This window comes from Topomyia yanbarensis, chromosome 3 (assembly GCF_030247195.1).
Source record: "Topomyia yanbarensis strain Yona2022 chromosome 3, ASM3024719v1, whole genome shotgun sequence".
NCBI lineage: Eukaryota > Metazoa > Arthropoda > Insecta > Diptera > Culicidae > Topomyia > Topomyia yanbarensis.
The window spans coordinates 396,271,596-396,289,249 of NC_080672.1; the positions used below are offsets into that span (position 1 = coordinate 396,271,596).

The 17,654-nt window shown below is 42.1% G+C and overlaps 2 protein-coding genes across 11 annotated transcripts in view; both read right to left on the bottom strand.

Moving 5' to 3' along the window:
* Window positions 1-17,654, bottom strand: part of LOC131693080 (potassium voltage-gated channel subfamily H member 6) — a 457,523-nt gene that overhangs the window by 297,247 nt on the left and 142,622 nt on the right. The window lies entirely within an intron of this gene.
* LOC131693083 (mucolipin-3-like) lies at window positions 12,952-15,540 on the bottom strand. 4 transcript variants are annotated; one of them, XM_058980613.1, is made up of 2 exons: window positions 15,297-15,540; window positions 12,952-15,220 (listed from the first exon to the last, which is right to left on the bottom strand). In XM_058980613.1, the coding sequence occupies exon 2, from the start codon at window positions 15,174-15,176 to the stop codon at window positions 13,236-13,238; it is 1,941 nt and encodes a 646-aa protein (XP_058836596.1). In that variant the 5' UTR covers window positions 15,177-15,220; window positions 15,297-15,540; the 3' UTR covers window positions 12,952-13,235. The 4 variants fall into 4 exon arrangements, with proteins under 4 accessions (XP_058836596.1, XP_058836595.1, XP_058836594.1 ...); XM_058980612.1 differs by having other exon boundaries at window positions 12,952-15,223; XM_058980611.1 differs by having other exon boundaries at window positions 15,290-15,540.

Here is a 17,654-nt window from a genome sequence, read left to right on the forward strand (position 1 = left end):
GGGAGGTTGCATTCATCTAGACACTTCTATAGCACTATCCTGAACATGTCCGGGTATACTAGGATCGCAACTTTCAGCACCGCATTTCGTATTCCATCAGACCCGGGGCTTTCTTTGGTTTCAGTCGCTTCGATCCTTCTGCCAGCTCATCCTTAGTTACTTGCCAATCGTCATTTTTTTCTCCTTCTTCTTCGCCGTACCGTAACGGTAGCGAGATATTTGGATCATGCTTCGGGAAAAGACACTCGACGATTATCTTCAGCTTACCCGGGCACATTTCGAGTGGCGTGGCGAGCCCTTCAATTTCGCCATCACGACTCGGTACGCGTCTCCCCAGCGATTGGCGTCTACTTCTCGGCTCCTTATGGCAATCTGACTTGCTAGGTCTGATCTGCCGGTTTAAAGCTGCCCTAGCTTCCCGAACCCTTCTCTATTTGAGTCAAATATTGCTATCAGAGCCCGCCTTCTGGCTCTGAGACAAGCAGCGGGTAGCGTATTGAGCGTCTCGTTTCACCAGTAAGCTTGACGCCGTCTATTGCGTGGTTCTACTGTGGTGTCACAAGCCGTCACAACCCTTCTTGTTAGATCAGCCGCATCCACGTTCTCGGTCCCGCCGTTCGACCGAAATGCCTCAACGAAGAGGTTTTTGTTGAAGGCTTTCGTCTTCCACTTTCGCTCGCCGGTCATCCTTCACCGTTGCTGCAGTAGTGTTCCGCTGGTCGATACGGTAGCAAATCGCCTGGTGGTCACTATGCATATACTTCTCGCTTACTCTCCAATCAATGTTCGCCGTCAATGAAGGACTACAGAATGTGACGTCGATTTTTCACTGCACAATTGTACGTTTAACATCGCAAGAGCTTCCTGGAGGATGCGCCCTCTTGTGCTGGTTACTCTACTGCTCCACTCCACAGCCCAGGTATTGAAGTCCTCACCAATGACTACCGGTTTTTGACCGAACATCTGCTCGGTTAACTGCTCCAACATTAGGCTGAATTGCTCCACTTCACTGGACGTCTGGATCGTCGTAGATGTGGTGTAGATTCCTACACCGTAGGCTGACCAATGTCGCCAGCTAAATAATGCGCCAAAGCAGAGACCGGTGTCGAAGTCGTAGTGTTACCACAGACTAACAGACATAACACTATGGGGGAATTCCCTCAAAAAACATCGATCCGACACCTCCTGTAGATTAGCACCCCCATCCAATACTTGGTTTACGTTCTCAGATTCACCTATCATCCAATCGAACAGTATATTGTAACTTCCAGATTTTTTCAGCGATCCTCCCAAACTTCCATATATTTTTGGATAAGAAATCTCGCACGCGAACTCGGTCACCGTCCAGGAACTGACGTGCAACAATAGGTTTGTTCCAGTACACGGAAGTTACTCCCTGTTGCTCCGGAGCAAAAAATTCTTGCCCCTTTTCACTCCGGTTTGCTACCAAAAGAAGAAAAAGGGAAGAAGATAATACAGGAACGTTTTTCTCCCTGTTTGCTCCGGAGTACTTCCAGTTTCTCCTGGTACTGGAACAAACCTAATATCAGCCTTCGCTGAAGTTTCATTCTTCGGCAACAAAAGGTCGAGTGTCGAGTCTCGAACGGATCTGTCGACCGAGCACAAGCATTGATGGTGATGTTCCCGTTGATAGATGAATCACTTTAGGCGATAAGTGAGTAAGATACTGCATAGGTCCAGGTTCAGCTGAGACTTGGAGCGCTTCAATGCCTTCAACTTCTGATTGATGCTCTGAACGTACCGCTCAGCTTGACCATTCGTTGTCGGATGATACGGTACACTCATTTTGTGCATTATGCCATTCATCTTCAGAAATTGTTCAAAAATTTCAGAAGAAGATTGAACGCCGTGGTCGCTTACCAGAAATAAGTGTTTATGAATGGACCCGCAAATTCGATGTGGACTCTTTGAAACGGTTTACTCGGTGATTCCCAGCAATGAAGGTTCATTTTCGCAGGTTCTGCACGTACCGACTGACAGTCGGTGCAGTTCGCTACTATTTCCTCTATATCCAGAACTAATCCCGGCAACCAGCGATATCCTCTTGCCAGCGACTTCGTGCGGGTTGCACCAAAGTGAGTAGAATGCAACTCATCAAGAACACGTTTTCGAAAAACGGCAGGCACGTATACTCGAATTTCTCGAAGTAAGCACCCTTTATGTAGTGAAAACTCGTTCTGTTCTAGTCCATAGCGATCATTTGCTTCCACCAGCTGACCATGTTTGATTCCTTGGATAAGCTTTTGTACAGATTGATCTCCATCAGTTGCTTGACCTAATTCGGCGGCTGTCAAAGGCAAGGTGGCAATTTGACTCAACGCCACAGCATCGGATTCTTTAATCTCGTTCTCGGGGTCGGTTATCTTCAGCGGAATTCTCGACATGACGTCGGCATTTGCATGATTGTTAGACTTAAGAAATCTGATTTCATAATCGAAACTCTGCAAGTAGGTACCGTAATGCTGCATTCTCAGGGCAGACATAACCGGCAACCCGGCCGTATATGTATTGAAAGAACTTCTTCACGTCCAATATGACGACGTACGCCTCCTTGTCCACCTGCATATAATTCTGCTGCACACAGTTAAGAGTTTGGGACGTGAACTGGATCGGTCGTTCCGAACCGTCGGGATGAACGTGACTGAGCACAGCCCCTACCCCATCCATAGGGCGAAGCGTCCGTAGCCAGCAGCAGTGGCAATTCCGGTGAGTAATGGACAAGGCAGTTGTCAGATCGCATTTGTTCTTTCACTTTCCTGAAAGAGTCGTCGCATTGTTGGGTCCATCTGAACGGCACGTCATTTTTAAGCAAGTTTGTTCAATGGGTACAGGACCATACTCAGGTCGGTAAACCACCCGCAATAGTTTACGAATCTGACAAACGACCGGACGTCATCTCTGTTCTTTGGTATAGGCATCTCCTGAATTGCCTTCACCTTCTTCCGGATCTTGTTGATACCGTCCACAGTAATCAATCTCGTCGACGAAGAACTTTCATTTGTCCTTGTTAACTCGTATTCCGCATTCATTTAGTCGCCGTAATACTTCCTCCACTTACGTCGTAAGTGAACTTCATCGTTTTCTTCTGTTATTTTTATGTAGTCCAGAAAAAAACTAACACCTTCTATTCCTTGCAGTAAATGGCTTCCATTTGTCGCTGCCGACGCGATACCAACGACACGACCTGAAACTTCATGAAAAATTGCGAAAAAAAGTGTCCAAGAAATTCACCGCCAGTTACCAGTACATTGAGCGACCCCTCGGTAAGGATGAAATATGAATTTCTTGCGCAACACTGCCTCAATTTTCTCAATGTTTATTTACATACCCTAGCAACCAAAGTACGTAACAGCTAGGAAAAAAACATACTGTTTCGTTTGCCGCAAGAATTCAATTTTGTTGGATTTCGGCAAAATTTGCTTCTTTCTAAGCAGCTTTGTTGATGTTTAGGTTTGAGAATTAGGCAACAACGTGTAGATTGCTCGCAATCCATCCGGGTTATAGAAGGGATGCAGAGGATTCGGCTCTTACAGGAAGACAATCTGCAGCCGTCGTGCTCGTGTCGAACTGCTTACCGGCAAGGGCGGTCGTGGTTTTCGCGGTGGTGGTAGTGGTGGTGGCGGACCACCGCATGACAAAGGAGGTCGTGGTAACTTCCATCCGGACGACAGATGCTACGAGTGTGGAGAGCGAGATCATTATGTCCGAGATTATACTAAAGGACGCAAGAGATCTCGGAGCCGCAGTCCACGTTCGCGCTTTCATGAGCTCCGAACTCATTCCAAGAGTTACAGCTAAAGCCGTCAAAGTGCCGCGAACGCCATACCCAATCGACATACCCAAGACACGGAAAAAGACAACCCGCGTTCGTTCGATTACTAAATCGCCACGACATTCGACTCACTCCTGGAGTCGCTCGCGAACACCTCGCTCGGCAACCAGATCACGCTTCAGATCCCATTGTCGCAATGGCGGCAACTAACATCACGATTAAACGATTCGTCTTCAGTTTCGAACGCCGTGCTGCCACTAGCACTTTGTCCACGGAACTACGTGACTGTTAGAACACCGGAGGCGATTACAAAAATTAAGATTAACTACACACAAAAACTTCAGAAACCAGAAATTATATCGAGGTATCTAGTTGGTGAAATTGTAAACGTCTTCTCGAAAATCCTCAGCGAAGTATTTTAAACCTAAATGAATTACTTTCTACTAAAACGCTTTCGATTTCAGAGCCCTACGAAAATTAGTCCAGCAATTAACCGTCTGAAAAGATCAAATAATACACCTTGTCCAAGACAGAATTTCTGCAGCTTTCCAGTTCTTTGAGTCGCTTCCCCGAACCATATAGAAACTTATAGAAGCGTTTATAATATTAGTCATTCCATTCGTTGAAAAATGAAGTTACTTTTCCTTGAACTGAAAAATAGTTTTAGGCACCAGGTTATAGTAAACATTAATAAAATTACACAGAAACTTGCATCCCTTTCCTAAGAATTCACCAGAACATGCAACAAATGCTATCTAATGTTTGTATGTGAACACACAAACCTTCGACCTAAACATCGACCCCAATAATTAAAGAATCTTTCGAACGCACGCTAAACTCTCTACAATGTGGTGGGTCTGAAAACTATGAATTGTTAGTTACTCTTGTTGATGCTCAGAAATCCCTCCGCATTCCCATTCAAGACCAAGAGAAGTAATTTTTGGAGCAGGAAAATCCTGGTTCTGATCCCCATATATAATCTAGAAAAACAGTTAACAAGAGACCAGTTAAGACATAACCATCTTCATCATTTTTAATATATCAAGCATATAGTAAATTTTTGGCAGTAGTTCGTTTATCTATGAGAAAATTAAATGAAACACATAATGAATAATTAGAATAGTATTATCAGTCGTCAAGGTCTTCGTTTCTGTTTCCAGATTTTTTGGGTAGTTTAGGTTAATTTTAATAAATTGGGCAACAAATGTTCCTGTTCTCTGCAGAGTTCGAGCGCCGATATGTCAGAACTGACTGCAGTCTATTGCTGTTTCATCTGATTTTTGCTTATCATATTGTGGTGGGAATGTTCAGCTTACTACTGCTAATCATACGTCTGCCTCCGCTGGCCTTGATCCATCAACGTAATGTTGTTCGTGATACGACCGGTGGTTATCCTAGCTAGTGATCCGGTTTTAAATTAAGAGGGTACTGTTGTTGAGTGTCCCAAAGGACAAGATAGGTACCTGTAGGAATGTGTTTCGAAATCTCCATTTGAGATACAATGGTCCATTCGGATGTGCCGCGCGGTGCCTGAAATTTTACGTGCAATTCTTACACCAGTAGACAGCGTAGACGTATTCACAGACTTCGATTGTTCTTGTACGGGTACTAGCTTTTTGAAATTTTCGAAAGTCTCAAAATGTTTCATTAGCAGTTCACGTTTGTTAAACATTAAACTTGAAGTAATAAGATTGGTAAATAGAAGCCTGTCTTGTAAAGGCTGGGCTGAAGTTTCGTTTAGTAGCGTAGCCGATCGATTATCTTCAGTTCCGCTGGCTATTGAACATGCTTTGAATGTTGGTAATTCCGGAATATAGTCCCATAAGATAACTTTTCTGAAATTGCAAACCTTATATCGCAACGAGTCAAACAAAATCTATTGAGTGGATTGAATACCTTCAGAACTAATTTGGAGAGTATTTAGTCACGTTGATCAGTTCCGCCAAAATCACGATACTTGCTTGAATGAATGCAAAGGAACGACAGCAGGACATAACGTCAGAAATGAGGGGTATGATTACGATAAGGGAATAAAATCCGAAAACGACTGTATAATAAAGTCCGGAAATTTTATTGATTTGATTTGTTATTTTTTCAAGCGTAACTAAGGAATGCAACGGTAACTATAAGGCTATTTGAAAAAAATAACAAACTATCCAGTGTTACTAGTTTTATGCTTTTTCTAACGAAATGTCATATTTGACATTACCAGTTACCTGAGTCACTGAGGGGTAGTCATATTTCCGATACACTTTTAGAATTCAAGTGTCTAGTCGTGTCGTTGGCGATACCGTACATCAATCAATTCGGACGATAAAGACCACGATGCGCAGACAGCTTGAGAATTTCACGATCGTCCGGAGCCACCTCAAGCTACAGGTACGCTTGGACCAGATCAATCTTGGAGAATTTTGCCTCCCGCAAGTGAAGCAAACAACTCATCCACAGTAGGCAATGGATGCTTATCCACCTCAATGTTCGGATTCACGGGCTGTTTGAATTCGCCACAAATTCTCACCCGGTTTTGCAACTTCTTCACAGGAACAATCGGCCTAGCACAATTGGGTCATTAAATGAGAAAAAAAAACTCTTTTTTATTACATACATCGATAAAGCTGACTTTCGTGATTGCAACAATGTATTTTTCCAACTCAGGAAACGTGAAAATAAAATTTAAATTTAAAATAAAGAAATATGTTGAGAGTCTGGATTTGACACTATCAGAAGGATTTGACATTTCGAATTTCACGACAAATGATGCCCTGTCAGAAAAAAATGAACACATGTTTTCCCGGTTTTCCCGCAGGGTTATTTTTATTTGACATAAAAACCATTCAATGCATATAGTTTTTTTGCATTTTGGGTGTTGTCTTGATAGGCCAGATGTAAACAACCGCAGTTTTCCTGTGTATGGTTGCCAAGTTTAAATAAGATTTATTTTAAAAAACAAAAAAATCGTTTTTACGTATTAAAACGATTTTTTTTAAAATAATGTTGTATTATATATATTGGACCCAAAATTTATCGAATGGAATGGAAAACTGTATATAGCTTAATGACCCAATTGCTGGAATTCACCTTCGTGAGCATACCTTCTGCAGCAAGTTTTTTCAATTCGCCTTCAACAGTTTTTAACATATTGAAGGGTATTTTCCGTGCCTTTAGAAATACTGGTCAAACGTTTTTCTTCAGTGGTAGTGATTAGCTTGAACATTAACAATCCTTCCGATCGAGGCGCTGAACACTTTCGGATACTTCTTTACAGCAACATCATGACAAGAAAAAGCCGTAGCAGCAATTATGTTAATAACACTCGGACCCTGAGTCACACTGTTCCAGTCCACCGATATCTCTTGTAACCACTCGCTGCCTAGCAACGGGTGCTTTCCTGAATTCACCACGTAAAGTGGTGTAACTTCGTAATGTTCCCCTCGAATTCAACCCTCGCGTCGAGAATACCTAGTACCTCAATGTTGGTATTGCAATAGCTAACCAGTTCCGTATCGCATTCGTGCAGTTGCTCGTCGGCAAAGAGTCTGTTTCGGTTTTCCGCACTGATTATACTAATCGGCGAACCAGTATCAACTTCGAATCGGATGTATTTCCCGTTCACAGACACATCCAGCAAAAACTTTTTGCAACGCGACGGCGATTCGACCGTACAAACTTCGCGAATCTCCGCACTTCCCTCGCCAGATTGGTCAACGTAATTTGTCTCTACCGCATTTGGTTTGTTTAACGATCCGGAATCGGATTTCGTGGCAGCTAACTTCTTCAGACATACCTTTCGAGGTTCACTTTTAGTTTATAAAACGAGCAGATAGATTGTTTATATTTGCACGCATTCGCGAAGTGCGAGTTATCCCCACATCGATAAGGGACCATCCATAAATGACGTAGCATTCTTTTAGCGATTTTTAACACCCCCTCCCCCATCGTAGCATTTCGTCACAAACTTCTAAATACCCCCCCTGGTAATTACGTAGCTTGACGGTAACTCTACCCCCCTTGTCCCCGCAAAATTTAAAAATAAGATAAACGATAATAGTTATTCCCCTTTAAAAAAGCTACGTAGCATGACAAGACCCCCTACCCCCCTATCGTCACACATCATCCCAAAATACAAAAGTCCCCCCTCCCCCATATAATGCTACGTCATTTATGGATGGTTCCTAACAGCTCGCATCACTTGCACTTTCGAGCTTGAGCTTGTGCGACCACTCCTGGGCTGCTACTTCGTTATCGAACTGGCTTAGCAGAAGTTGCACAGGGAATAAGTGGATAATTATGCTTGTGAGTTGCGAAACATCCTTCAATGTGCAACTTCTGGTAATCCTAAAGTGTTTATTGATCAATACCGACGCTGGCCAGGCCCGAACGTAGATCGCGTAAGGAAAGAGAAGGAATGGTTAGTCCGATACTTGCTTTTGCTAAAAGCCGTACATACTACTGCGCATTCCACAAGTATCACGGGAGGAGGAATTTGTTAGTAAGTAGAAGTTGGATTCTACTTCTTCTATATCGACGCCAGTGAGGTGACTCCACTATCCGGACTAGATATCGATCCATCAACTCATAGACCGGGGACCAACGGCTTTACTTCCCTTCCGAAGGAAGACGTGACCATAGATTTTTTCACCTCAGAAAAATCTCAACGACCTCGGCTGGAATTGAACCCAGGCCAACTGGAATGAGTGGCGGTCATGCTTACCACTCAACCACCGGTGCCGTCACAACTCGCATCACTTGCACAGTGACGTCATGCATTAAATGTGACAGGTGGTGGTCCTGTTGATTATATTTTGAACTTAGAGATTATTCGTATTCTCAAAATGGTATATTGGGAAACATTTGAAATATATTGGGAATCATGTTTTTGAAAGTATAGATGTACTCTAGAACGCCTTACAATTAAATTGTGCTATTCCCTATTGTGGGGAAATGTATATGAAAGATCTAATAAGTGAACTAATTAATTGTTTATCAATTACTTCTAGTGTTCTCTGAATCGATAAGTAGTTTTGTGGTAAAATTTCTTGGGAATTGATTATTAGCACTAAGTTTATTTTAATTGAATTCAAATTTGTTAAGTCCAAACTGTAAACAAAAGGACCAGCAATTGTCAAATTTGTGAGGTTAAGGCATTTCATACAATGGTCAATCGATTACCAGTGCTGTCACGATTTTTGTTTACTCTATGTTCTCTTGTACCTGTTGGATGGTGCGTGGCATGTACCTCCTGCCTGGTTGAGCCACCTTCGATTCAAGGCTCGCCCTTTCCGTGAAAGTTCCATGCTTACCGCTGTGCCTAAGGTTAAATCACGTTTCTCCAGCAGCCGACTTCGGATATCATTACGTTTGATTCCAAAGACCAACTGGTTTCGTAATGCCGTCTCCAAGTACACACCAAAAAAATCTGAATTTTATCGTTGACGTAATTGCAAACATGACACAATTCAACAAACCGTAATTTACGAAATGACGGAACATTACCGTGTTCCATTTAATTTTACATGAAACATATACTTTACATGCGCGATGACATAAAATTACACTTCCTACCATTCAGAACAAACGCTGTATGTGGAGTAAAATTACATGGTTTACGAAATTAAACGTAATGTAAAATTAAAATCAAACGTAAAACTAAGTCATTTTTGATGCTCGTATATGTCAGGGTCAGGAAACGTAAATTTACACTATTTTTTCTAGGTGTGTACGCACCGATATTACACGTACCTGCAATTCTCCGTAAGGCCTCCAAGTAATCATGAACTGTTTCATCGACCGAAGCAGCATCTTTATCATCTTGATGGCGACACTTAAACCGAAAATTTTCGCTGATTTCCAGTGGCTGGGGACTGAAAAATTTCTCCAATGTCGCAAAGATTTGCTGGTATTTCCTCGTTCAAGGGTAATCTGGAGCAACTTGGTCGCAGATGGCATCGTAGGTGTCGGATCCCATGTAGTGCAGTAACTGGTTCGTGTCCTCCCTGCTCACTGTCCGATCCTCGTCTCTATCTGGAGAGTTGAAAATGGACGAAGTGCAGGACACATCATCCTCCAATGAACCGCTATTCAGCAGCTCTCAGAGTTTGCTTTCCACGTAATCCATCTCCTCTTCCACCTCCATCGACGCAATATCCTCCAAACTCATGTTTACAGTGTTCTTAGTGATTTGTTCCCACGAATAGCTAGTCAGTCAACCCTGTCAGATCCCCGCGTGGCAGGGTAAGGACTAAAATATCCAGTGAGCAAATTTTCCGACAGAGACCGCTCTGCTAGATTTCTGTAAGCCTTGGTTTTAAAGCTCTGTCAGATTTCTGCGCGTATCCTGTTGGGTTAGTTGAGCTAGGGCGAACTCGGTTTCGCTCGCGTTTTCTGGCAAATTTTGACAGGAACCGAGGAAAACCCTGGCATAACTTGTACATAAACTGTGCAAAGATCCTGGCAATTCCTACCTGGTAGAATTTAGCACGAATCGAGCAAAACATCTGACAAAGATGTGGCAGGAAGCGTGCAGAGATCTTGACCGTACATTTCTGACTCGATTCTGGATAAAAGTGAGCAGCAGGTTTAACCGCTTCTGTCAGAAACGGTTGTTGCATTTGAGCGAATTCGTTGCCAGAATTCTCGCACAAATCGCGCAAAATGCTCGCAGAAACTCTGCCAGTATCAATTTCGCTTTGCTCAACTTTTGCTAACTTTCTGCTCGCCACGCTGATCGGGTACTGTGGGGTGCGCCCTGGTACCCCACAGGCTCCGTGCGCGGCATGGTATTTGTCAACACTTCGGATCCTAGTTCAAGTTTAACGTACGGTTGGGGTCCGAAGTGTTGATGCCTCCCCCCGCCATTCATCCCTCGGCACGGGTCGCATCGCATTGGGGCATAAATTTTACGGTTCGGGTTTTGAGGCCCGCCCGTTGGCACCCTCTCATTCCGGTGCTACAGCATAAGGCTGATAGCACCCAGCGGATACCGGTTTAACGCAAGATAGAGAGAAAGGTGGGAACATTTGACACTTTTGAGTATATTATAGTTTTATGTTTGCAAAATTAAGCATGGCCCTTGAAGTAAACATAAACATCCGAACGAACATCATGATTCTTAGTCGCAGGATGAAAAGTGAGAAAAGGGCGAGATTCACCTCGGATCTACCGATTAGAACATTTAGGGACACTTTTTACCTCGAAAAAACCGATTAAATTAACTATGGCCGAACCGAAACAAAACTTATGGCAACAGAAAGGCCCACTACGTCATTTATTTGTGCTTTTCTTCTTCACATCCTCTTGTGTTTTCGGCTTCATCAAAGAAAAATGACAACCGCACTCACACACCGAAAAAAATGTGCACACCTGCATCCGTCTTGGGTCTAACGACCAAATGTCATCGATAGACTCACCTCACGTGAAGGCATAAACTTTTCTACGGCTTTTATACGTACACAAACACTAAATCACTAGCTGGTGGAAAATAATAAACAAAGACGGCAAAAACAAATGGGATTGTTTTCAACCAGGAAGCTGCAGAAGTGTTCGTGAGACCGGGCGACAAGAACTCAATGAGATAGGAAACTTTTGAGTACGATGTTGTTTCACTATTTGTCAGTACAACTGTTACTGCGAGAGATTTCAGCCACCCCAGGATACCACACGGCTGTGGTATTGCGATTGGGCGATACGTGCTGTGATCGAAGAATAGTTTTCCTGGTGGTAATCCTCACTTGCCTTCAATCGCGAGCGACTATGCTACCCCCAAAGTGTAATAAAATCAACAGAGTCGGGCAATTTTTTCAGTAAATTCAATTTGATTCAGGCTCTAGGCGTTGTTGTTGCACGACAAGAGCGCAAGCCGATACTCCACCACTGAAAGTTTTTTGTTTCGGTACAAAGTCTGGGCACAATTTCTTTGCGAAATCGAATATATTGGTTTGGTTACGCATGCATGGCGAACCATGTGCTCCAGAGAGTGCTCATCGATGTTTCCGTCGTAAAATCGGCGAAAAACCGGCGTCAGTAACTCAGTTTTTTTCACTGTGATTAGATTTTTTACTATCTTTCCAAACTTCTGTGCACTGTTCATCCTACCAAGGGTAAGAATTCCGTTTGTATATTATCGGACCGGGAAATCGGTGCTTGAGTCGATGCGTCGAGGATCAATTAGGCGGGCTATTTACAATCTTCCTCCGGAGGAAGTTCGTAGCGATTGCTTTGGATATCGCAAGCAATTGCACTTAATGTAACAAGAAACAGACTGACGTTCAAAGAAAATATACGTTGGTCTGTTTCTTGTTACATGAAAGAGTTAGATATTTAGCATATTTGACAAGCATGGAATAATCCGATTTTAGATAGATTGAAGTAGGGCGATGTACTTTCTAACTTGTTCAACGTAGTACTCGAATGTGCGATGCAAAGAACTAGTATGTAAACAAAGGAAACTATCATCAGGAAACCTCGCATGTTTCTTGACATTGTGGATGACATCGTTGGAGTTGATCGCAGAGCAGTAGAAGAGGCGGTTATGCATGCATGAAAAATGGGCAGTACCACGTATACAAACATTTTGTGGGTTGAAGACTGAAAAAACACGGTAGACTGCAATGGGCTTGTCATCTAGCGCAAATGCCAGAAGCTAGAACAGCTAAAGTTATGTTTAACCGAGAATCTGGAAGAGCTCGTCGACTGCGGGGCACACCCGGGCCCTCGTTGGCTGTGTGGAATGCCACTGATCCCAGATTGTGTACACTTATGCTTGATACCCAACTGATATAGATGTTTTATTCATCAGTAGAGCATGAATGCACTGTGGCTTCGATTTCAGGGTTTTTACATTATCGCACAATGATATAGATTTTTTTTTAGATTTGAGTTTCTTCAACATTCATGTTCCGTTACAAATTGAATAAAACAAATCCTGAACTCCGCCAGACTGCAACCGTATAAAACATAGAGACCAGTTAACATCTAGTCAGTGAACAGTCTAACATTGATAAAGAAGTTAAATTTACTCGTCTCAGAAGATTTGGGGTATGTTTTGAACGTTTTAATCGGTTATCGATGTTAAACCATCATTATTTACGTAGGGAATCAACGTAGTATCTTTTCAAAGCATTAGACTTTCGGATATGAAACATAAATGAACTCCTTTGGCATCCATTCGACTAATATATTTCATTTTCTAAAACATTATTTGCTATGATTTTCAGATGTTCACTACCGACTAACAGTGATGCATTTGAGCAGTATTGTACCAATAGCGAGAATTTGGTTGCAGTTGACAAAATTTTTGGTCATACTTTTTTCTTCTATTAGCATCCTCCTTCCTACCTCGTAACTTTTCCTGTTTTCAACTTTACAACAACAAAAAACCAGTAAAATAGTGGCAAATATCATCAGTTTAACAATTCCTGTTCAAACCATTTATCACGAAATAAACCTACGAAGCTTTGGGACTCAGCGAGGTGTATCCGGTTGGCCCTCGTGGCAGCGGGTCCGGTTTCCAGAAACAAACTATTCGCTTTATTGTACCGAGGATGCTGAACCGGTTGTAGTCGAAATCGTCATCGCGGAACACTCCGGCGGAAAAATCATTCGGATCGTACGGGCCCACAAACTGGCGTAGATCAGACAGGGGAAATCCGTCCTTGTAGTATTTCTTAATTGTATCGTAAGCATCCATGATGACCGAAATAAACAGCGACAGGACCACGTAGATATACAGGCTGGTGAAAGAGTACAGATAAATCCGACAAAACCACCACAGCATCAGAGATTTCTCCGACATGATGGTGAAGGTAGCAAACATATCGTCACCATTGATCAGCGCGAAAAGACACTCCGATGTGGTCGACAAGGATCGGAATTTGATGTGATACGGTCCAAGGACGAGCCAACCGCAAAAGATGAATCCAGCATAGATGAGTAGGGCACACAGTAGGAATCGTAGGATTTTCGGTGCAGCTCTTTGCAACGTTAGGATGACGACGTTGTACGTTTTGAAGAATCCCAAGTAGCGAAGCACTCCGAACCAGACGAGGAGGTTACCAATTCCTAGTAGCAGGGAGCACACATTCCAATCATCACCGATGAAGTGTTTTCGTTCGATTTCCTCCTTCAAAGCGGAACCAATCACGAGCAAGAGATCATTGAAGACTATCATGATGTACCACATGTTGATGAACTCCCACTTTCCCTCGGGGGTTAGATCACGACCGTAGGTTTGCTTGAAGAAATCGCAGGTAACGGATCGTAGCAGCTGGGCTCTAAGGATGGCACGGGCGCACAGAACGAACGAAACGATACAGATGGCGATGACTAATATGTTTAAAGTGCTACGGAGAGCTGCTTCGATTTCGGAAGTTTTGATGAACTCTACGTCACCATGGCAAACAAGACGTGTTGGTTCCGCTTCCAGTCGCAGTATCATTTGGCCATCATGATCTTGGTTATTGAACAGAATCTTAATATCGAACTGGTAGCAGTCCGGAGCCGTAATCGGACCAGCTGCCTTGAAGTTCACCGTTTTAATCGCAAACTTTAGTTCGGCCTTGACCAAAGCAGAAAAGTGTATTTGTATGTCCTTCTGTAGAATAAACTGTCGACTACCAATGGTGGTAACATTTCCATCTAGATCCAAACAGAGCGTGTCTATTTCCGGGTTAAAAACGTAACTTTCGTTGAATCCAAATATCGTACCGTCCTTATAGCGATACAAACAAAGCTGTATCGGTGGCATCGTATTATCCTCATTCGGGTAGGAATAGGGTCCAATCGCTTCCGAAAGATTGGCGTATCCATCGATGGCATAGTCGATGGTGTCGAAGAAATCGTCAACCTTGTACACTGATAGAGGACCCGTTTCCGGCGGATAGGTACTAACCTCCATGGTGATGTCCCACCCCCGCAAGAACAGATGGGAAAACGTAATTGTATTGTCCCAAGTGTAATTCACATGCATATATCTGGAATGTGCGAACAGGCACAGCTGTAACGTAACCAGTATAATCTTTATCACTTGCACGACAAACTTGTACGGGAACCGACGTTTGGCCTGCCATTTTTCAATCGGGTTCATAAAAAAGAACTGCAATTTTCGACGCAATCGTTCCTCGCATAACGATGCCTGTGAATCTGCTAGCACAGGCGACTCGACGAATCCATCCTCTGACGCGTTGATATTCATTGTGTGGTTTTCCTCACTCTCACCAATGTTAGTTTCGTTTTCCTGCCGTGGTTCAGTAGAATGCTGCTGATGCTTTGTCCTGGTATTGATTTTTTGCTTCACCACCAGATTTCCATTGTTCGTTCCTACACTAGGTACCGTTCCCGATTTGGCCTGCAAATCCGACGACGATGACTCTGATGAGAAGCTACTCATCTCCAGTACACTGGATCGCCTACTGCAGGAACCGGATCTGACCACTGCTGTGTGAATAGAGACACGGGGATTTAGACGTTATCAGTTTGTTGGTTTTATGGGCAGATACACACAAGCCACCTTATAAACACGGCACGACACTGAATAGTAGGATGTGTAGTGATAGAGAAATCACATCTCAAACGACTCCACGGACCGTCGGGCAATGGCGATATGGAGTAGTTCTAGTGGAACAGACAGGAAAAAAATAGCGATGTAAATAATACTTTCTTTCTTTTGATTCGACGAGTACGGCCAGCGCTCAGTGGTGTATGATCTAACAGTGTATGACTAATAACACAACCTCACATCCACTGCTGGCTGACGGCTGTAAAGACTGCAAAGCAGCATAATGTTTGAGGTATCGCCACACCAGGCACTTCTAATGCAGTGTGCGGGTATCATGTGACCCACTGATCGGAGTAAGCGAGTACGCTTACCAATGTTTTGCTTCGCTTCAGGCGTACCGCGCGTTGGAGTGACGAAGATGAAGCGTAGTGCAGGTTTGCTGTAATGTCCTTGAGCGCATGCGACTCACCACACCATCACAAAACGTGGTGTTGGTGAGTTGTGTACGGTTTCGAGAGAGAGAGATTCCAGGAAATGAAAATTCTATGTTGTATTCTACGTTGTAAACAAATAGGTTGATTAATCCAATTAACATTTTAGATTTGCCTTTCTGATATTGGCATTGACAGTTTGATCTATGTGATATCGATATAACTACATGATATGCAAAATTTTAAAGCAATTAGGATATTTAAAAAATATATAAATTATATAATTAAATAAAATCAGCGTTAATCGGTACGTTTCATCAAAAATAACTAGAAGACTTACCGAAACGATCTAAATGGGGTGCACTGATAAAATCAAGTACCCATTAATGCGTAGAAAACTACTCATTTTCAATAAAAGTGGAATAACCCATTAAATGGGTAAAGCGTTTGTACCCATAAATAAGTACAGATCTTGTACGTCAACCTGGGTATGTTTCACCCATTATTTTTCGCAGAACGGTTACAACAAAATGCGTAAAAAATACCCATTCATGAAATTCGCGCCAGAATGAAAAATACTGTCAATAGAATTATTTCTGAATTAAAAAAAAAAAACATAAAATTACATTCATTTCACATTATTGTTTCCTTATAAAAGTATAGGAATCTAGATAGAAATCCTATTCTAAATCTACTTAACAAAATAAAACCGCCAACTGGATATATTTTTGATGGCTGGATCTTTTGGCTGCTCTAAAAATGCCGAACTGGCGCATATTTTCAACATCCTCAGTAGTCTAAACAGACGTTGTTTTCGGAGCATTGCCGAAATGTTCCGTTTCCGCCACGGACTCCGATGCAGGGCGATAATTTGCAGGTTCCACTACGATCCTTAGTTTGCAGGTTAACTCGCTTGAAATAATGCTTAAGGATTTTTCACCCATTATCAAGATCAATATACCCATTGACATTACCTCATCGAGTAGTTGTGAAATGGATAAAAAGTACTCATTGTTAGAAACAAAAAATACCCATTTTTTGATAGCTCGAATAACTTCCGAAAATGGGCAATTTGAATACATAAAATGGGTAAAGTTTTTTTTACCATGTGAGGCAAATCATTTTTGAAATGTTATAGGTTATAGCGACATACGTTACACAGGTTTTCTACCATGTAATTCCACTATGTTAAATGGTAGAAAACCTGTGTAAAGTACATACAAATTCCGGTAATACCTCAGTTCGCGCGTATATTGTATAACGATATGCCGAAGGTTCTATGTTACTCATTTTTCAAGAACAATACTTTTCAAACAGTATTCGCAAGAAATATAGCTAAACCACAAGCCCAACTTCCTCTCATTGATTTATTTTCTCAGGAAAGCTTCTCGGCTCTCGCACATGATCAATAAACGACATCTGCATTTGAAATATTGTATTACTTTCTTATTGTGTAGGGTTATGTCACTATTTACAATCTATTAAGCAGTATCATGTTAAATGATAATGATTTTATATTTGAAAATAAAAATCATTATTTAACATAATTTATCTAAAATATTAGAAAATATTAGAATAGAATTAATTTGAGGTTTAGTGAAGCATGCATATTTCAATGTTGAATGATCTCAAATTTCATAAGGCTTAATCATTCATCAGGCCGTGTCTCCGCATGAGAGCAATATTTTTTAGCAATAACACTAGTTTACAGCAGTTCTGAACTCAATAAGCTGGTGGTCATTTTCAATGTAAAATCGTGTGCCAAAAATATAGTCCAAAAAAATTACAGTAGAACAGTTTTCGAGTTACAGTAAAAAATGAAATAAAATAAAAAGTACGTTCAGTTAAATCCAAATATCTTCGGTTGCTATGCATCGATATGAAATGTTATTATGTTGAATTAAAGGTAATTGAATGCAGTTTCGGTCGTTTGAACATT

Bases quoted from the DNA above. Each gene is read 5' to 3' on its own strand.
- LOC131693083 (XM_058980613.1), bottom strand. From the start codon at position 15,176: ATGAGTAGCTTCTCATCAGAGTCATCGTCGTCGGATTTGCAGGCCAAA.